At 35.1% G+C, this 20,208-nt stretch overlaps 1 protein-coding gene across 1 annotated transcript; it reads left to right on the forward strand.

The window, feature by feature from the left end:
* The first annotated feature begins 790 nt into the window (after positions 1 to 790).
* fhdc4 (FH2 domain containing 4) lies at positions 791 to 19,081 on the forward strand. Its single transcript, XM_022668785.2, has 12 exons — positions 791 to 973; positions 2,541 to 2,981; positions 8,015 to 8,076; positions 10,924 to 11,026; positions 11,459 to 11,544; positions 11,945 to 12,045; positions 12,530 to 12,600; positions 13,240 to 13,347; positions 13,445 to 13,515; positions 14,448 to 14,565; positions 15,341 to 15,505; positions 17,096 to 19,081. The coding sequence occupies exons 2-12, from the start codon at positions 2,619 to 2,621 to the stop codon at positions 18,209 to 18,211; spliced, it is 2,364 nt and encodes a 787-aa protein (XP_022524506.2). The 5' UTR covers positions 791 to 973; positions 2,541 to 2,618; the 3' UTR covers positions 18,212 to 19,081.
* The last annotated feature ends 1,127 nt before the right edge of the window (positions 19,082 to 20,208 follow it).

Consider the following 20,208-nt stretch of genomic DNA (forward strand, 5'->3'; position numbering starts at 1 on the left):
TGAAAATGAATAAAAATAGTCTAGTTTAACTGTTACTAAAAATAATAGTTTCTGAGTTACTAAAATAGTCTTGTTTTTAGAATGACTAAAAATAGAGTGAATGCCCTTTAATTAACAATGTATAAGAAATTAGCCTAATTTAAAAGTTAATGCCTTTTAACTGACAATATATCAAAAGTAAGCATAGTTTAAGATAAAAAAATAACCTTGTTTAAACCTGGTTTAGGAATTAGTGGCTTTTAATTAATGCTGTATCAAAAATTGGCCTGGTTAAAGAGTTAAGGCCTTTTGATAGACAATATATAAAATGTACCTAGTTTGAGAATCAATGCCTTTCGATTACTAATACATTATACATCAAAAATTAATTAACCTCAATTGAGAGGAAATGCCTGTTGATTGATAATGTATTAACAGTTAGCCGACATTAACAGTTACTTACTTAAAAATATTAATTTACACTATATTAAAAACTGGGTAACTTACTGACTCTGGAAACGTTATTTAACACATTTTTATTAGGTTTTTATTTAATTTTGTTTACTAGACCAAAGTGGAGCTAACTGATGACGTTTTCTGTGCTGTAAAGTGTGCTGAGATTTTACAGAATTAATAGATGATTTATTTGATATTGATTTGTGGAATTGATTCGAATTCTTTGAAACTGATTCTCTATTCTAAACATGTGTAATTTAGTGAATCGACTCTCAGCACTAGTGAATAACTCACTCCCACTGAACTGCTTCATAAACAGGGTGGAACTGGGCGGGATTAGTTCATTGCGACACACAGCTCTCTCACACACAGCTCTCTCACTCACTCTCTCACACACTCTCTCACTTTTTCACTCATCTCACTCTCCTCCAGCTCCTCTACAGCTCCTCTACAGATACTCACAGCTGGAGCTCCTCTTCAAACCTGTATCTGTTTATTTCAGAAGGAATAATTATACCAAACAGGTTCATTTAAACAGGTGAGTCTCTTTACCTCTCTCTATATATGTAAAATATTTCACTTGTTTGAAAGTCAATGTATGTCAAAAAATAGGCTAGTTTAAGAGTTACTCAAAAATGAGCCTAGTTTAGGAGTTATTCTAGAACTACCTTGTTTAGGATTTATTCAAAAAATAGCCTGGTTTGAAAGCTACTTAAGAATTACCCTATTTTCACAGTTACTCAAGAACTAGCCTGGGTTAATTACCTTGTTTAGGAGTTACTTAAGAATTAGCCTGGTTTAGGAGTTACTCTAGAATTAAATTGTTTAGGAGTTCCTCAAGAATAACTTTGTTTAGGAGTTAATCCAGAATTACCTTGTTTAGGAGTTACTCAAAAAATAGCCTGGTTTAGAAGTTACTCAAGAATTAGACTGGTTTAATTTCCTTGTTTAGGAGTTGCTTAAGAATAAGCCTGGTTTAGAAGTTACTCAAGACATATTCTGGTTTAGGAGTTACTTAAGAGTTAGCCTAGTTTAAGAGTTATTTAAAAAATGCCAAGTTTGTGTGTAATTCAAAGAATTAACATGGTTTAAGAGTTACTCAAAAAATTTGCCTAATTTAAAAGGTAGTGCCTTTTAATTGACAATATATGAAAAGTAAGCATAATGGAGCAAACGGCTTTTTTTATTTGCTTAATTTAAAAGTTAGTACTTTTTGATTGACAATAGATAAAAAAAAAAACCTAGTGTGAGAGTTACATAAAAATTAGTTTGGGAATGAATGTCAATGGTCGAGATCCAAAATTACGCTCATTAGAGTCAATGCCTGTTGATTGAAAATATATATGAAAAATAGTCTACATTGACAGTTTAAAAGTTGCTTAAAAATTTGAATAAAAATTGGCCTGGTTTGACAGATAATGCCTTTTGATTGACAATATATAAAAAATGATGCTTGCCATCAGCTGCCGGAGCCCTGAGAGAGCACAGTTGTCCTTGCTCTCTCTCTGGGTGGGTACAGTACAGTAGATGGCACTCTCTCTTTCCCCTCATCACTCCTAGGGTGATGTGGATCAGCACAAGGCTGCGTCTGTGAGCTGATGTATCAGAACCGCAGCAGTTCAAAAAGAGGCGGAGTCTGATTCACATGTATTGTAGGAGGCGTGTGCTAGTCTTCACCCTCATGCTGTTTGGGCATCACTAGTGCCTTTTGATTGACAATACAATACATAAAACATCAGCCTCAATTGAGAATAAATGCCTGTTGACTAAAGCTACAAAAAAATATGTTCATACTTTTAGAACTACTCAAAAATATCCTAGTTTGGGAGTAAGCGACTTTTGTTTGACTATAAATTGTTTTATTTTTAATTTTTTGGAGATTTCATAAAAAATTAGCATAATTTGAGAGTCAGTGTCTTTTTATTGACAATGTATTTAAAACAATAGCCTCAGTAAAGAGTTCATGTTTTTTATTGATAATGTCTTTGCTGTTTGTACAATTTAATACAGTAATTATTAAAATAATTGATTTGGTACTGTAGCCTATAGTTTTCTAACTGTTTTATTTCTTATAGGCTTAACCTTTTGTACCCCTGTCTTTACAGTGTGGAGATACACCAGAAGACTCTGCCATGCTAAAAGCAATATAATTACATTTATACTGTGCCCAACTGCCACGACCAATGGAAGAACCACCAGCACCAGCACCAGCACCAGCCCCTCCACCTCCTCCACCCCCTCCTCCACCCCCTCCACCCCCTCCTCCACCCCCTGCTCCAGGCTCTGGTGGGAAGCTTCTCTCCAGGGATTCCAGAAGAAGCTCCAGGATGAGGAACTTTAACTGGGAGGCGATCCCGCAGCACACTGTACTGGGAAAACATAATATATGGACGGTGAAGAAGAAGAAAGAGTATGAGCTGGATACTAAACGCATGGAGGAACTGTTCAGCCGCGACGACCAAACCGACAGCAAGCGCCAGGCATCTGTACGACGGAGCGTAAAAGGACCCCAGAGCAGGGGCCCCAAGACCCAGGGGCCCGATGTGGTCAGTTCTCTTCTATTTCTTTATTTTGGTTCATGGGTACAGTAGACTGAATATACTCAAAACGTAAAAGTAAAAGTAAAAGTACTGATAATTTGGTAAAATTTGGACTTTCCAAAAGAACAACTTGAATAAAAGTAGAAGAAGAAGAATTGATCAAGCAGCAGCTCAAAGGTACTTAGGTATTAAGTAATTAATTGAACTGGGGTTGGAAGTTCTTATGCCTTATGTTCTAATATGCCTTAAATATTGCTTTAATATATATATATATATATATATATATATATATATATATATATATATATATATATATATATATATATATATATATATACAGGGGTTGGAGAATGAAAGTGAAACACCTGGTTTTAGAGCACAATAATTGATTGTGGTGACGGACAGTTCTGGTGGAAACAGGAGAGTTGAGGAGCACATTGAATTCTGGGTGATTTGATCAGCTGTGGTTTTATGTTTTTTGGATACAATCCGGGTTAGCACCCGAACATCCCTTTCAGACAGCTTCCTCTTACAGCATCCACAGTTAATCCTGTTGGATGTGGTTGGTGTTTCTTGGTGGTATGCTGACATTACCCTGGATACCGTGGCTCTTGATGCATCACAAAGACTTGCTGTCTTGGTCACAGATGCTCCAGCAAGACGTGCACCAACAATTTGTCCTCTTTTGAACTCTGGTATGTCTCCCATAATGTTGTGTTCATTGTAATATTTAGAGCAGAACTGTGCTCTTACCCTGCTAATTGAACCTTCACACTCTGCTCTTACTGGTGTAATTAATGTGCAATTAATGAAGATTAAACACCAGGCTGCTCCAATTTAGACATGAAACCTAAAATCCCACACTAAAATGATGACAGGTGTTTCAGTTTCATTCTCCAACCCCTGTATATAATTCTAAAAATCTTCTATGATGTAGGCATAGTTTATTACTGTAAAAAGTGTAAATTCTGTGGGAATATAAATTAAATATCTTATTTTTTAATCCAACAAATGACATTATACTAAGTAATAACTAAGTAATGTAAATACTGTAGTTAGCTACCTTTCATTACTGTGTTTAGTTAAACGTTTAGTTTTTACAGTATATACAGTGTATAACTCTACAGCAGCACTATTACAGACTGAGCCTCACCACTCACACATTATCTACAGAGTCTACAACTGGAACATTTTCATACGCCGTACTCGTCCTGTTCAGCGTCTGGACTGATTTTGCATAAACCGCCGGCTCACTATCTGTAATCTTCTGCGTAAGAATGGAGAGCAGTTTTTCTCTGAGAGGAAAGTCGAGGTCAGATCGTTCCTGCAGGTTTTATACAGTAATGATGATGCATATGCTAAAAAATACTGAACCTTTTTAGCCTAAAATAACAACGTTAATATGAGCCATGACTTCAATATTACAGATCTTATTACAGATATCAGCTATAAAAATATTAACTAGTGTTAATATCAGAGCTACAGATCTATTTCAGCCGTTCTGACAACATTTCCTCGATGTCATTTTGACTAGTCAAATTTTACTTTTGTTTACATGAACTTTCATTATCTCTCGACAATAATTATACTTTTTTACACTTTTTTATTTTTTTTAAAAACTCCAAAATTTTAAATATGTTGGCTATGAAAAAATGTCAGGTTTATATAACTTATAAATTATTCCTAATACTAATTCTATATATTTCTAATGTAGCTTAGACTAGTTGTAATGTGAATTTTGAATAGGTGCAGTTTTAGATCTTTACAATATCATTTTTAAATGAAGAAACTACAATTTACTACCAATGTTTGACTGGTAGTACTAATATTGGTGTCTAAAAACACAAAATATAGTTTTTACTATGGTGTAAAATAAATTGGATCTGGAATTACATACTGGAAATTAAATAGTAATTAAAGAATTCTGTATCTGTAATGGGACACATGAGTAATCTGAATTATAATATTATGAAATATGTGTTTTTGGTAGTATGACTAGTCAGAATGGATTTATAGATCTGAGATAGATCAGTATCTATTATCTGAAATGAGAGTCTATGAGAGACTAGTGATAGAGATCACAAGCCATCAAGCCAAGCTAAACTGCTTGAATTTTTACACCAGGAGTAAAGCAGCATAAAGTTATCCAAAAGCAGTGTGTAAGACTGGTGGAGGAGAACATGATGCCAAGATGCATGAAAAAAACTGTGATTAAAAACCAGGGTTATTCCACCAAATATTGATTATTTCTGAACTCTTAAAACTTTATGAATATGAACTTGTTTTCTTTGCATTATTTGAGGTCTGAAAGCTCTGCATCTTTTTTGTTATTTCAGTCATTTCTCATTTTCTGTAAATAAATGCTCTAAATGAGAATATTTTTATTTGTAATTTGGGAGAAATGTTGTCTGTAGTTTATAGAATAAAACAACAATGTTCATTTTACTCAAACATAAACCTATAAATAGTAAAATCAGAGAAACTGATTCAGAAACTGAAGTGCTCTCTTCATTTTTACAGAGCTGTATGTATATATAGTTATATCTCTTCTGACCTATATTCACATGCAGTAAAATACAGATGTTTACTTCACTTGACTCTGCTTGAGTTCACCTGACCCGGATTGATCTTTTCTGATCTGGTGATTTGCTGGGGAATATTGCTGTGTGTCAGCGTGTTGTTGTGTTTTTGAGCAGGGTGGTTTGTGGTGTATCTGTAATACTCCGTTGCTGTGGAATGTGGGGGAACTTGGTTTCGTAACGTTTCTGTTATCTGGTTTTGTTTGTTTTCTCTGGTAGAGAGAATAAAAAGTGTGGATTCCACCTTAATCTGATACTGTTATGTTTTATACTGGTATTTATGGGTCATGTAACATACTAGTACATCTCAAAAAACTTTGTCATTAAAAAAAAACTTACTTTATTTCAGTAATTTAGTTCAAAATGTAAAACTCATATATTATATAGATGTATTACAGCCAATGAAAACCTAAAAATAAGTGTCTCAGAAAATTAGATTATTATATAAGACCCATTAGTACTTTTGGGAGTGTGTGCAGTGCCCCATGTCCTGCTGGAAAATGAAATCCTCATACACTAGACCTGGAGCAGTTTGGACTGTGTGTCTCTCCACTCTTCCTCCAGACTCTGCTCTCTTGATTTGCTTTAAATGAAATTAAATGTAAAATTTACTGATGATCATTGATGGTTTGGAGAGACATGTCTGTCATCTGCTGGTGTTGATCCACTGTGTTTTATTATCAAGTCTAAAGTCAGTGCAGTTTTGTTTTCCCACAAAATCTTACAGCACTTCATATCTTACAGCTTCCCTCTGCTGAAAAAAACTTTCATGGAGATGCAGATTTCATTTTCCAGCAGGACTTGGCACACTGCCCACATTTCACAGCACAAAAGTACCAATCGGTCTTATTATATAATATTCTAATTTTATGAGACATTGATTGTTGGGTTTTCATTGGCTCTAAGCTTCATAATCAGCAACAATAAAATAAATAAACGCTAAAATAGATCACTCTGTGTTTAATACATCTATATAATATATGAGTTTCACTTTTTGAATTGAATTAACTAAAACTGAAATAAAGCTCTATAGTGCTATAGTTTTATATAGTATATAGTTTAGACCTATAGTGTTTCCTTAATGAACAGTAGAAGACTCATACTTTCCCATTTTGATCCTATATTTATCAGTTCTTTGAGCTACACCCTTTTATGGGTGGAGCTAGTGCTCTGATCTGGCAGATATTTGCACAAGGTAGATGCTGGATTTAGTTTGAAAAGCTCATGTTTGATTAACTCTTCAGTGTGGTGACGTTTATTCAGTTTATTCACGTCTTGATTTCACTTGTTGTGGGTGAACTGGGTGTAGCTGTATGAGTAACAATAAGGACAGGGGTGTGGTATAGACCATAATACTCTATTCCTGTTATTGTTACCATGCAATTACGCTATACGCTCTACGAGGGCTGGGCGATATGGCACTAAAATAATATCACGATATTTCAGGGTATTTTTGCGATAACGATATACTTGGCGATACAGGAAAACTAAAATAATTCATTCATTTCAGGAATATAGTATAATAGTATAACAGTATAATCATAATGTGGCAAAATAAATAATATAGCATAAAATAATATAATGCAGCAAATAATATTAAAGCTTCACAGTAAATTATAGACTACTTTTAAGACAGAACAGACCTATTTTCACAATATGGATTTTTAATATCATGATATTTCTGTGTCACGATATATTGTACACGATATAATATTGCCCACCCCTACACTCTACACACTTGAAAAAAGCAAAGCAACTCGCCGTACACTGACATAACTAACATTCTACAAACCAGTTAATATGAAGTATAGATAGAATCCGTCTATTAAAGTTCTTTAGTTCTTTAGTCGCTCACTAAACTGCAGTGTGAAACCGAAACTAAACGAATCAAATGTTCGGAATACAATGTAACAAAGACATAAATATTAATGCACATTCTAATCCAGAATTTCAGGTGTGAATACGCCCTACAATGTGGTTTGGAAACCATGGTTTTACATGTTTTTGAACAATAAATCTTCTGAAAGAAGCTTCTCTAGGGATCTTTGGAATCTCTGCGATCAACCAATCAATAAAATCACTGTGATCATTAAATTTCTTGGTATCACTTTAAAATAAGACTACCTTTATAAAGGGTTTATAGATGGTTTACAATTAGTTTATTAATGGTTACTAATTAGGTTGTAAATGCCTTAAAAAGCATTAATAATCAGTTATAACACAAACGTAGAAAGGGCAACAATCTGACCTGTTGTTTGTCAAATAGTGAACTATATCACACAGCCGTCTATATTGTTGCCCTTTCTAATTATGTGTTATAATTGATGATTAATGATTTTTAAGGCATTTACAACCTAATTAGTAACCATTAATAAACTAATTGTAAACCATTTATAAACACTTTATAAAGGTAGTCTTATTTTAAAGTGGTACCAATTTCTTTGTGTGTCTTTCCAACAGGTGTCTATTCTCAACGCCAAGAAGAGCATGAACGTCGCAATTTTCCTGAAGCAGTTCAGGAGGTGAGTACGGTTCTACTGAATCTTCCTCAGAGTGCCGAGAGAAATCCAGCCACGCCGTTTCCTGTCAGGTTCAGGTCAGAATTCCCATGTAGTCACACCTATGAGCTTCACAAGTCTCTGCAGGCCAGGTATCTGAACGTTGCCTCACAGCAGAGCTGAGCAGCTCTCCAGTACTCTAAACCAGGCATGAGAATCTAGATAAGAGATCAAATCATTAACAGCAGCTTCAGGTAACTCTCACCTGAGTCACACACTGTTACCTACTATAAGATAGATAAAGATCTGTGGCCTATGGTAAGATCAATCTGTTTATTTAAAGAGGAGATAGTTATATATAATATATTATATTTTGGTGCTGAGATATTTTAGATCCCCAGTTCACGCGTGTGTGTATAGTGTGTGTGTGTGTGTGTGTGTGTGTGTGTGTGTGTGTGTGTGTGTGTGTGTGTGTGTGTGTGTGTGTGTGTGTGATTGTGAGACAGCAGGTCGAGGCTTGTCCAGTGTAAAGATGTTGTCAGAGCTCTACTAAAGCCAGTTGAGCTCCTGTGTTTTAAGCAACGAAGCCGAAGTACAGCGTCAGCCGAGCCCAGAACCATAACTAAAACAAAAGAATGTGGAAATCAGGGGCTGCCCACTTCCTCTCACTCAACTTCACACAATGATATCTGGATTTACTGCAGTTTCTGTGGGGAGGAGAGAGAATCTGATTGGTCGGACAGGTCTTTCACAGAGGAACAAGGCTGTGCAATTAGAGATATAATAATAGATGCGTAGATAATATTAGAAAAATAGACGTCTACACAATTTCTGGCTTCATTTCTTTTTAAAATTATTATTATTATTATTATTATTATTATTATTATTATTATTATTTTCTTAATTCACACTTTTTTCACACTCATTTTATTGTCTTCTTGTTTTTATTTTATTTTATTTTATTTTATTTTATTTATATTTATCTATTTTAATAACAGCTTTTGGGTGTAATCTGGATCGTGAGATCACAATTTTGTTCCACCTCATGCGAATGTTAATAAAATCTCCTTGAATCCTTGAATTAAAAAGTTCTAGTTGTGGAGATGGAAATGAGCTGTTATGTTTATGTTATGTATGTTTAGTATTCATCGTATCTGCTAAAACCTGATTTTCTCTTATACTTAATTTATTCTGTATTAGTATTAGGCCTGTCACAATAATTGCAATATCGATTTATCATACAATAAATGAACATGACCTTAATAATATTTAATAATCATAATATCTATTGTCTATTGTGTCTATTTGTATGTTTGTTCACACATATAAAACAGTGAACAGTATATTTTAGTCAGTCATGCTTCAATAACTTTGATTCTATCTATCTATCTATCTATCTATCTATCTATCTATCTATCTATCTATCTATCTATCTATCTATCTATCTATCTATCTATCTATCTATCTATATATATATATTGCTATGAAAATCCCCAAAACTTGCTTCAATTTTAATTTTCTTTACTTGATAAGGTTCATTCTGAGAGGCAATACTTAATATAATACTGCATTTTATTCAAAGTTCCTTTATTAGTTTAGTTGTTTAATGTAGTTTGTGTTTCTATTTCTTAATAGAAAATAAAATTGTCCTGCACCCCTTCACTGCCAGACTTTTTCCACATGTCACTTTTTCTATAAAGAAAATGGTAACTTGTTCTTATGACCTACAACACTTTGACCAGCTAGTCAACCATTATATAAAATATAAAACTTAATACTCAAATTGACGGTGAGCTAGTAGTGGTGGAAAGACTTATTATGTAAATAAATAATGCCAGGAACCAATAGGGAAGATGCATGGGTTAATATGGTGCTACATTATTTTGTTTAAGTTTAATTTGTGAAAATAGTGAAAATTCAATGTCTGGATAGTTCTCTGTGCACATGCTCTCTGAAGAACATGAAAGTGTTGAGTGTATTTTACTCAAGTGTATTTATTCATACAGGTTTTTCATCCTAAATTAGAAATTTACTAAAATTACATTAGTTAAATCTTATTACGGATATTATAAAATACTGTAGGTAAAGTTTACTAACGTTATTTGAGAAAGTAGTGATGCTACCTTGTGTTGCCTGATGTTTTAAATCATTTAATACATCATATCTAAAGAATCAAGTGAATCATTGTGAGTTCCTGTCTTTTCTTATCCTTTTGTTTATGTGATTCAGATGGAATTGCTTGTTCAGACGGTTCTCAACAGGACTGTTCTAAACGCCTCTGTAACCAGGAGAATTATCCATAACCATGCAGTGCTGAGTCATCTTCTTGCAGACTCATGTTGTGGAAAATATGGACAAAAGTATTGGGACAGTTGTTAACTAAATAATTGGTAGTTTTCTTGTCTTGTCTGCTGTCCAGGAAAAAAAAAACCTTTTGCTTGGATTTTTGAAGCTTTGCCTTGAGGAAATATAAGATACACTTAAAAATGAAGAGTTTCCTTGATTTTACCAAATTAAAAACCTCTGAAATATAATCAAGAGGAAGATGGATGATCACAAACCATCAAACCACCAAACTGAACTGCTTGAATTTTTACACCAGGAGTAAAGCAGCATAAAGTTATCCAAAAGCAGTGTGTAAGACTGGTGGAGGAGAACATGATGCCAAGATGCATGAAAAAAAACTGTGATTAAAAACCACCAGGGTTATTCCACCAAATATTGATTATTTCTGAACTCTTAAAACTTTATTTTATTAAAACGATATTTCAGTCATTTCTCATTTTCTGTAAATAAATGCTGTAAATGAGAATATTTTTATTTGGAATTTGGGAGGTGACTAACAGCCACTCCTCTTTACTCTCTTTACAGGTCAGTGAAAGAAATTATCGAGGATATTTGTCACGGCAGGAGTGCAGGATTTGGATCTGGGAAGCTGGAGGAGCTGATTAAACTGCTGCCTGACACTGGAGAGGTATATTTATATATATATTTTTCTATTTATACAAATATTTCCCAATATTTATCATTATTAGAATCCACATTTTTTTTGTTCTAATTCAATACCGATACACATTGTCCAATACCAATAGAAATACCAATAAAAGAGCTCTTTTCTTTTTATTTTTATTTGTTTAACAGTATTATTTTATTTATATTATCACTATTTCTGTTGGTGTTGTGCTTAACTTCACATCATGCGGCTGAAATATACCACAGTACATCCTATTAGATGAACAAAAATACAAATAATCTGAATTTAATTTCTTTCCAAAGCAATTAATAAGAAAATAGATGAAGACAGCCTACAACATACAGGTGGTGCAGTAAATCACAGTATATGACTTAATCAGTCAGTATAACACAACACAATAATCCTTTTGTTGGTGTTTGATTATGGTTTCAGGTAAAGGAGCTTCTTGCTTTTAAAGGAGACTCTGCAGCTCTCTCTGAAGCTGATCAGTTCATGGTGCAACTTGTGAAGGTTCCATGGTGAGTCCTGGTTTCTGCAGTCGTTATTAGTTGTTATTTACAGCTCTGAGAAATCTTAAGAGAGCACTTCAGTTTCTGAATCAGTTTCTCTGATTTAGCTATTTATAGGTTTATGTTTGAGTAAAATGAACATTGTTGTTTTATTCTATAAACTACAGACAACATTTCTCCCAAATTACAAATAAAAATATTCTCATTTAGAGCATTTATTTACAGAAAATGAGAAATGACTGATATAACAAAAAAGATGCAGAGTTCATATTTATATTAAAGTTTTAAGAGTTCAGAAATCAATGGGATACACAGCTGAGTAGCCTAGTTAAATTGGGAGAAAAATGAAAAATGTGAAACCATTATATAATACATGAAATAATCTGTGAACATTTCTATTACATCCCAGTTATGAGGAACGACTGAAGAGTTTAGTTCTCAAAGAGGAATTTCCCCATTTCATGGATGAGGTGAATCACTGCATTATCATCATGACGGCTGCTGGGAAAGGTAACAGCCCACCTTTATTTTATTATTTAACACTAACAAAAGTAATATATCAACATTGCACAAACAATGTACTGCCAAGATAGCAATGAACGTCTGACTGTTGATGTATATATATATACAGGGGTTGGGCAATGAAACTGAAACCCCTGTTATTTTAGTGCAGGATGTTTAATGGCTAAATCAAGTCCTGCAGAATTATCACAGTATTGTGATATCATGGTTATTGGGCAAGGTATCGTAGTAATATCATATTGTCAGATGCCCTGTGATTCCTTCCCCTACTGCGGATGAGGTGGGGTGGTGATTATCTCAGATCCTGTGCAGATTTTAGTGATTCAGGTTCTAAAGTTCAAAGCGCTTTTAGCAGTGGTTTTATTTTTAAGAGTATTTATGCTGTTATTCCAGTAAGAAGAATAATAAGAACCAGATCAGCAAGTTTTTACTGTTTACTTAACTTAATCTCACTACTTACTCTTTCCTTCAGAGCTGCTGGACTGTCTGGATCTTCACTCTGTAATCCGTCTCGTGTTAAAAACAGGAAACTACATGAATGCTGTGAGTATTCTCAGCTTTTTTTATTTTATCAGTGTATAGAGGGCACAGTTACCATGGTAACTGACCTAAAATACTAAAATACTTAGCGACTGCAAAGTATAGGAAACTATTCACCAAAATTGTGTTAATATGGTGCTACGTTATTTAAGTAAAAGCTACTAAAATACAGCAACTAAAATATACTTTAGTGAGTGTGAGTAAAAAGTATGAATTAGCATTTAATTTTAAGCATAATGTACCAAAAATACTGAGTAGTTGTTCTGAATTTGAAGTTCAAATTTTAAAGAGGCACTAAACCCTAAAACATATTTTAATAATAAAATATACCAGTCCAATCATCTGCGTCTCACCATGATCAGAGGCACACTGCTGCTGCTGCAGCTCAGCCAATCAGCTCTCCCTCCTGTCCCGCCTCTAAACCCATACATCACTCAGTGCCCTTTTCGACTACTGCCCCCATTTTTTTTTTCCAAATTTGATAATGTTTTATACAACATTATATTTAAACAAGTAAATCATTAGGATATGATGAAATCAATGTTATTTGAGAAAGAATTGATGTAATCTTTTACAGTGAACACATAATGCAGTACATGTATTAAATGGTATTAAAGCTCGGTTTTATGGGGAAACACGCAGGATGGCTACGCTGGCAGTGCTGTTGGGTTCCGGATGACGTCCCTCCTGAAACTCGCTGACACAAAAGCCAACAAGCCAGGAATGAACCTCATGCATTATGTTGTGATGGTGAGAATCTTTCTGATACTGCTCCAGCCTGAATTTAATCCTGCAGATCAGAGATTATTCATCTCATTTACTGATTCTATTAAATTTCCTTTAACAGCAAGCTCAGAAAAGCGACGCAGCTCTCCTGAAGTTTACTGAACAGCTCACACACATCGGAGAAGCAGCCAGGTATACAACACACACACACACACACACACACACACACACACACACACACACACACACACACAGGGATTATATTATATCAGATTTTCACTATGTATTTATTATGTGTTTAGTGATATTTCTTTTATTTGAGAGATTTTGGAAAACCGATTGCCTGCTTATTGTAATTACTTAAAATAATATTTACTTAATGTCTACTATTTAAATGTACTTAAAACACGATTTTAATATTTACTTAATTTAATTGAGATGTTCTGACTTTAAATACAATGTCTTCCCATTAATGGCTATCTTCCCTTGAGTGCTTACAATGTAAAAAAACAAAACAAAACTGTACACTTTACAGTAAGTCAACATTTTAATAACTTAGCAGAAAGGTGTAAAATAACTACAAAGTATTACAGATTTTAGAGTAAGTTTTTGCATAAATAAATACTTAATAATACAGTAAATATAATATAATACCATAAACATTTGTACACACAATAACCATATGTACTTTAAATGTTTGGGGTCTTTAATTGCCAATAAAGTACACTGTACAGTTATATCTAGAGATATCCAGAGGTGTCCCAATACTTTTGTCCATAAAGTATATAAATGCAAAGAATATTTTCCTTTTAAAACAACTAAAGGCATTTAAAACATTAAATGTTTTTTTTTACAAACACATACCTTCATTTTGAACATACAATCATCTTTATAAAACCCCAAATGGTTCTTCTATGGCATCATTCAAAGTCTAGTCCAATAAATCCACTTCTTTTCGTGCTAAATCTGAAAGTTTTTCTTGGCTTTCCTCCATTGGTTTGATCTATTAAAGGGCAGAACTTTGGTTTTGATGTCTTTAGCTCAAACTTTGCAGGACTTTTAAATGTAAGTCTTGTCTGCAGCAGTTACATCAGCTGATGATGTATTTGTTCACTGTGTTACAGGATCCACAAACAGGAAATAGAATTAGATTTTCAGAGGAAAGTGAGTGCAGTCCAGGAGGCCCGGAGGAGCGCAGAGAAAGAGAACGACCTGGCCGAACAGATGAAAGACTTTTTCCAGGTAAGCTCTGCTTCCTTTAGTTTCTTATTCTCTTAGTATCTTTGAGAATCAAATGTATTGATCAGGTACATTTCTGGCATGTTTCTAATTTGGTGGTGAAAAACACAAGAGCTTATTTAAGGGAACAGTAATGTTATATTATTCTTTATTCTGTTTATTGTTGAGTTAAACGTTGGGTTTGTGCTCTGTAGTGCGTCCATGTGTGTGTGTGTGTGTGTGTGTGTGTAATAAGTGGTGGTGTATGAGTGCTGGGAGCACCTATAGGAATAGACTCTTGACTGTTGACTGTTGTCAGGGTTTTAATCAGTCAGTGGAGCTCCTGTGTTTTCTACTGACAAAATATCAGATAGAAACACACCAGAAATGTACCTGAACACACCTCACTTCCAGACCACCACACTCATCAGTGTAGATATATTCCTAAACTCTGACACTATTTTAACAGCCAGGGGGCAAGATAGCGTAAAAATAGACTGTTGACAGGGTGTAAGGTAGCAATGAGCATTGTCAGTATTAGCACTTATTTTATGGATGATTTTTAGTATTTTAAAGGTTATTGAGCTGATGATTTCCTTGGAGTTGGACATGACTATCCTCCAGAGGCTGTAATAAAGTCAATATAATAGTATTATTTGTTTGAATTGAATAAAATAAAAAAGAATAAAAGAATTTAATCAGATTTGAGACTTGAGGTTGAAGTTAAAACCTGTTTGGAGCGAAGCCTCTTGAGATAATCTGCTGTGATATTTGACCTGTTCCTGCTTGTTGTTCTCAGTTCGCTGAATCCAGGATAGAAGAAACCAAATCTTCCTTCCAGACTCTGAATGCAGTTACTGAATCCGTAGCTGAATATTTCTGTGAGGATCCCAGTGAGTTTAAACTGGACGAGTGCTGCTCCATCTTCTACTCCTTCTGTGAACGATTCAAACGAGCCGTTCAGGTAAGATCTTCATCATCATCATCATCCCAGCAGGCTTTAAATATTACAACTCAATAAAGCTTTAATACATGCAATTAATCTGGGAAAAAATGAAGAGAGCACTTCAGTTTCTGAAACAGTCTCTCTTATTTTGCTATTTATAGGTTTATGTTTGAGTAAAATGAACATTGTTGTTTTATTCTATAAACTACAGACAACATTTCTCCCAAATTACAAATAAAAATATTCTCATTTAGAGCATTTATTTACAGAAAATGAGAAAAGGTGCAGAGCTTTCAGACCTCAAATAATGCAAAGAAAACAAGTTCATATTCATAAAGTTTTAAGAGTTCAGAAATCAATATTTGGTGGAATAATCCTGGTTGGTTTTTAATCACAGTTTTTTTCATGCATCTTGGCATCATGTTCTCCTCCACCAGTCTTACACACTGCTTTTGGATAACTTTATGCTGCTTTACTCCTGGTGTAAAAATTCAAGCAGTTCAGTTTGGTGGTTTGATGGTTTGTGATCATCCATCTTCCTCTTGATTATATTCCAGAGATTTTATATTTGGAAAAAAATGTAAAATCAAAGAAACTCATCATTTTTAAGTGTTTTTTTTTTTTTGTATATAAAGCGCTGCTTTATTCTGCCCTCTGTTGGGAAAATAAAAATACTACAATCCCAGTCTTACACCCTGTGAAAGTGTGTTGCTGCTTAATACAAAGAATTTAATAGACAATATCTACCAGATTACTGGTTAAATAAACCTAATTTCATTTCATTTACTCCAATCATTAATGAACAGATTGCATTATTAATATCCTGACATGTTGCATCATCAATGTTCGGCAAAATCTGGTAAAATTCCTGTATTCTCAGCGAAATTTCTTTTTAATATCATAATATTATATATGTATCGCAGAACAACAAAATATCATAATGTCATTTTTTTCCAATATCGTGCAGCCCTAATTGACACTATTTAAGATATTATTAAATTATTTAATTAAATGTTTAAAAATGCTGTAAATAACAGTAAATTCAGACACTGATTATAAGCAGTAATAAACAGATAGCAATGTTTTTATTCATAAAGATATTTTCATGGCGACTGCAGGACTTTTATTCTCTTTTGGAAGTCTGGAAGGAAACTACACACAATCTCAACTTTCACATCAACAAATAGAATATAATAAATAGAATACTAAATGAGATAAGCACTTCGCCGTTAAAGTAGCAATCCACCAATGTCAGAGCTCACTCTTAAGACTCTTAAAGGGAATGATGAGCAACAGAGAGACACTCGCCCAAAATTAACCAAACCCATGATTAATAAAGAGGATTAGAACATGCCTTTTGCACATTTCACACTGACACACCTGTAATCAAGCTGATTGTGTTATGGTAACACATGCTTTATCACTGGCAAATATGTTGGCCAATCATGTGATTGCATGTGATTGAATTATTTTAAGCAAAATTAAAAAAAAAAAAGATTTTTATATGAAAATGAGATGACGTTTCTACCATAATTCTCTTTCATACAATTCTTGATCCTCTTCCATTTGTGATTACAGCTTCTCTCATGTTTTTATTCTTCTTCTCAGGAGAACCTGGAACGTGATCTGGCAGAAGTAAAGCGAAGACAGCGAGAGAAGCTTCAGTCCGCCGCCAAACGGCGCTCCACCGCCACCTGCTCCATGAGGGACAAAGACATGGAGGGCGTAGCTCTGGAGTCGGTTCTTCAGAGGTTCCTCACCAACCACGGTTCTAATCGGAGAGCCAGGACACCCTCGCCCACAGGAAACAGCCTCTCTGAGATCACATCCCAGGAGAACTGCCCGGCCAAGGACGACTCCAGAAAGATAAACTGGCCTACGAATCTGTCTCAGGCTTCTGTGGATAAAGAGAACATGGAGGAAATGGTGGATACCACGCCCAAAAAAACAGAGAGTAAGATTTCAAGTCCATCCTGGAAGAAAAAGCCGGAAAAGGCTGGATTCACGCCTCCAGGTAGCCGGGTATTGTCAGTGTTGGTGGCGAGTGAAGACGAAGAAGGACACACTGAGGAAGAGGTTCAGAAACTGAGGGAGGTTTCTCAGAAGGTGCTACGCTACCAATCAAGTCGAAGTAGCATATCTTCAGGAGAGTATCTTTCCCCGGTCAATTCTCCACGCAAACGGACGTTTCAGGAGGACACGGACAGGATACTCTCTGCTTCAAACGTAGAGGAACCTCCAAAACCTCCTGTAAGTCCTTTAGTTTTGATGCAGAAAAGCCCGACTAGCATCAATCGCCGTCATACCATCGCCCTACCGTCGAGATCTTCACATGCTGGGAGCGACAGCGAAGAAGACGTGGTCATCCCCAACAACCCGGCCAATGGAGACACTGGAGGTCATGTCGTCTTTCTAGGAAACATCGGAAAGATGAAATCTGTGGATGGATACTTTCAAAAACCTTCCAACAAAGCTTTACCACAACCGCAGAGGAATGTTCCCGAAAATACACCACCAGACTCTTCAAGAAACGAATTAAAAGTTGTGAGCTCTTTAGTAGAGTCAAGAAACAAAGACGTTAAAGAAAAGACGAAAGAGGAGAGTTTAAAAGAACCTCAAAAACAAACGAAAGAAAGTTCCAGATTTATATCCTTCTTCAGACGTTTGGCAGAAAGGGGCAAAACGAACAGCAGAGAAACGGAATCGAGCAGTGTCGACCCCTGAAATGTCCTTCTGAGAACGTTGAGAATAATGTTTATGTGCATTAATGTTTCATAAACGCTGCTTTCACACTGGCAGACGACAAGTCTCTTCCATTGCCACAAGTTTGACGCATGTGGGTGTGTAAATTAGCTTCGCTGGCTAGCATGCTGGCTAATCTACCTAGCTAAGCTAAGCTAGGTACCTAGCTAGCTAAGCTACCTATTGAACTATCCACTGCTTTCAACATGTTGGAGGTCCTCAATTGCATCGAAGTAGCAGTAAAGTATTGACCCAAGACAGAATGGCACTTATAATCATACACACACATTTACTCATAAATACCGGTTATACCATTTAAGACTATTTTACCTGATCTCCATGTTTTTGGAGTTTGAATAACTAGGAGAACATAGAAACTACACCCAGATAGGGATGTGAACCGAGGACCTCAGAGCTCACAGTGAACTAGTGAACATGCTAGTAGTTAATGAGTGGTGGATTGGTTGTTTTCTCGCCTGCCGGTGTGAATGCAGAATAAAGCACATGGAAAGACCATCTATTGCATGTATTTTATTAAGTTATTACTTAATGTTATTGATCTGTAAACACCCAACAGTGTTGACCCCTATAATGTCCTACTGAGAACATTGATGACTCCTTATTCTGGGAAACTCCTTATTCTGTTTCTCCATGGCAAATGGTAAAATTGCACATTTAATGGTAAAAATGTACATAAAGCAAATAATGCAATGATTATTAAGTTATTTTTAATGTTATTGGCTGCAGTACAACAATGTTCCACTGGGATGTGCTGTTTCACAGAGGTGCCTTCAGGACAGAATTAATTCAATACTTTGTATGGCTCTGGAATAAATATAAAAATCTGTATTATATCAATGTTATAACCTCTTCACTGATAAATCCTGACATTCTACTTACAGAATAGTTTTAATTCAGACACATTAGAAGGTTTTCCAAAATGAACGTCCTGTTTAAGATCATCCACAGCATCTCAATCATTATCAGACCACTCTAAAACCTTTATTAATTCATTGTTTGTGAGCTTTGGGTCATTGTCCTGCTGCAGAACCCAAGCACACCTGAGCTTAAGCTCACAAAATGATGGCGAGACATTCTCCTTAAGGATTTATCATTCCATCTATTACAGCAAGTTAAAGTCCAGCAGCCCCAGACCATCAAAACACACTACCACCACCATGTTTTACATTGTTTAGTGTGATTTTAGTTCTTTTTCTGAAACGATTTTCCTGGAGATCGTCAAGATGTTAGTTGGTAAATATGAGTCTCTTTCTTATTATTGAATCATTAACACTGACCTTAACTGAGGCAAGTGAGATCCTACAGTTCTTTAAACGCTGTTCTGGGTTATTTTGTGCCCTCCTGGATGATTTGTTCATGCCCTTTTGGAGTCATTTCGGTTTTTACAATCACAATTAAAACAAAAGCTATTTTATTTCTCATAGGGTTAGATTTGTTTGGATAGCTATTATCCATTATCCATTAATAAATACAATTATCATTTTAAAAAAGTGCATTTTTATATTTGCTCAGGTTATATTTGACTTTTTCCACTGCACTGTATTTGAAGCAGGCTATCAGATATCATCTCCCTGACCTCCTACCTAACTTCATACCCATCCCTGAGTTTAAGAGCTTTAGCAAGGAGAGAGTTAGCGCCTGCAGATCCCCGATAATGTGGTGCCGAGATCCGGCCTGGCAAGATTCACACATTAGCACACATGCTAACGGTCCCCTGACAGCCGGGGACCACCAGGGGGTCTCACTAAGAAGCTATGGGGAGAGAAAGAGAGAGAGAAATAGAGGAGGGGAAAGGCTTACAGTTAAATATATGGGTCGCTGTAGATTTTAGACAATAGATTTCACTGAGCCTGTTAAACTGACCGTTTATAATTTATAGTCCCAAAAAATGATTGTGATAAAGGATATTATTGTCATTTTAATTATGAGACATTTATTAATAACATTGTAGAATAATA

The sequence above is a fragment of the Astyanax mexicanus genome, chromosome 18 (genome assembly GCF_023375975.1).
Source record: "Astyanax mexicanus isolate ESR-SI-001 chromosome 18, AstMex3_surface, whole genome shotgun sequence".
NCBI lineage: Eukaryota > Metazoa > Chordata > Actinopteri > Characiformes > Acestrorhamphidae > Astyanax > Astyanax mexicanus.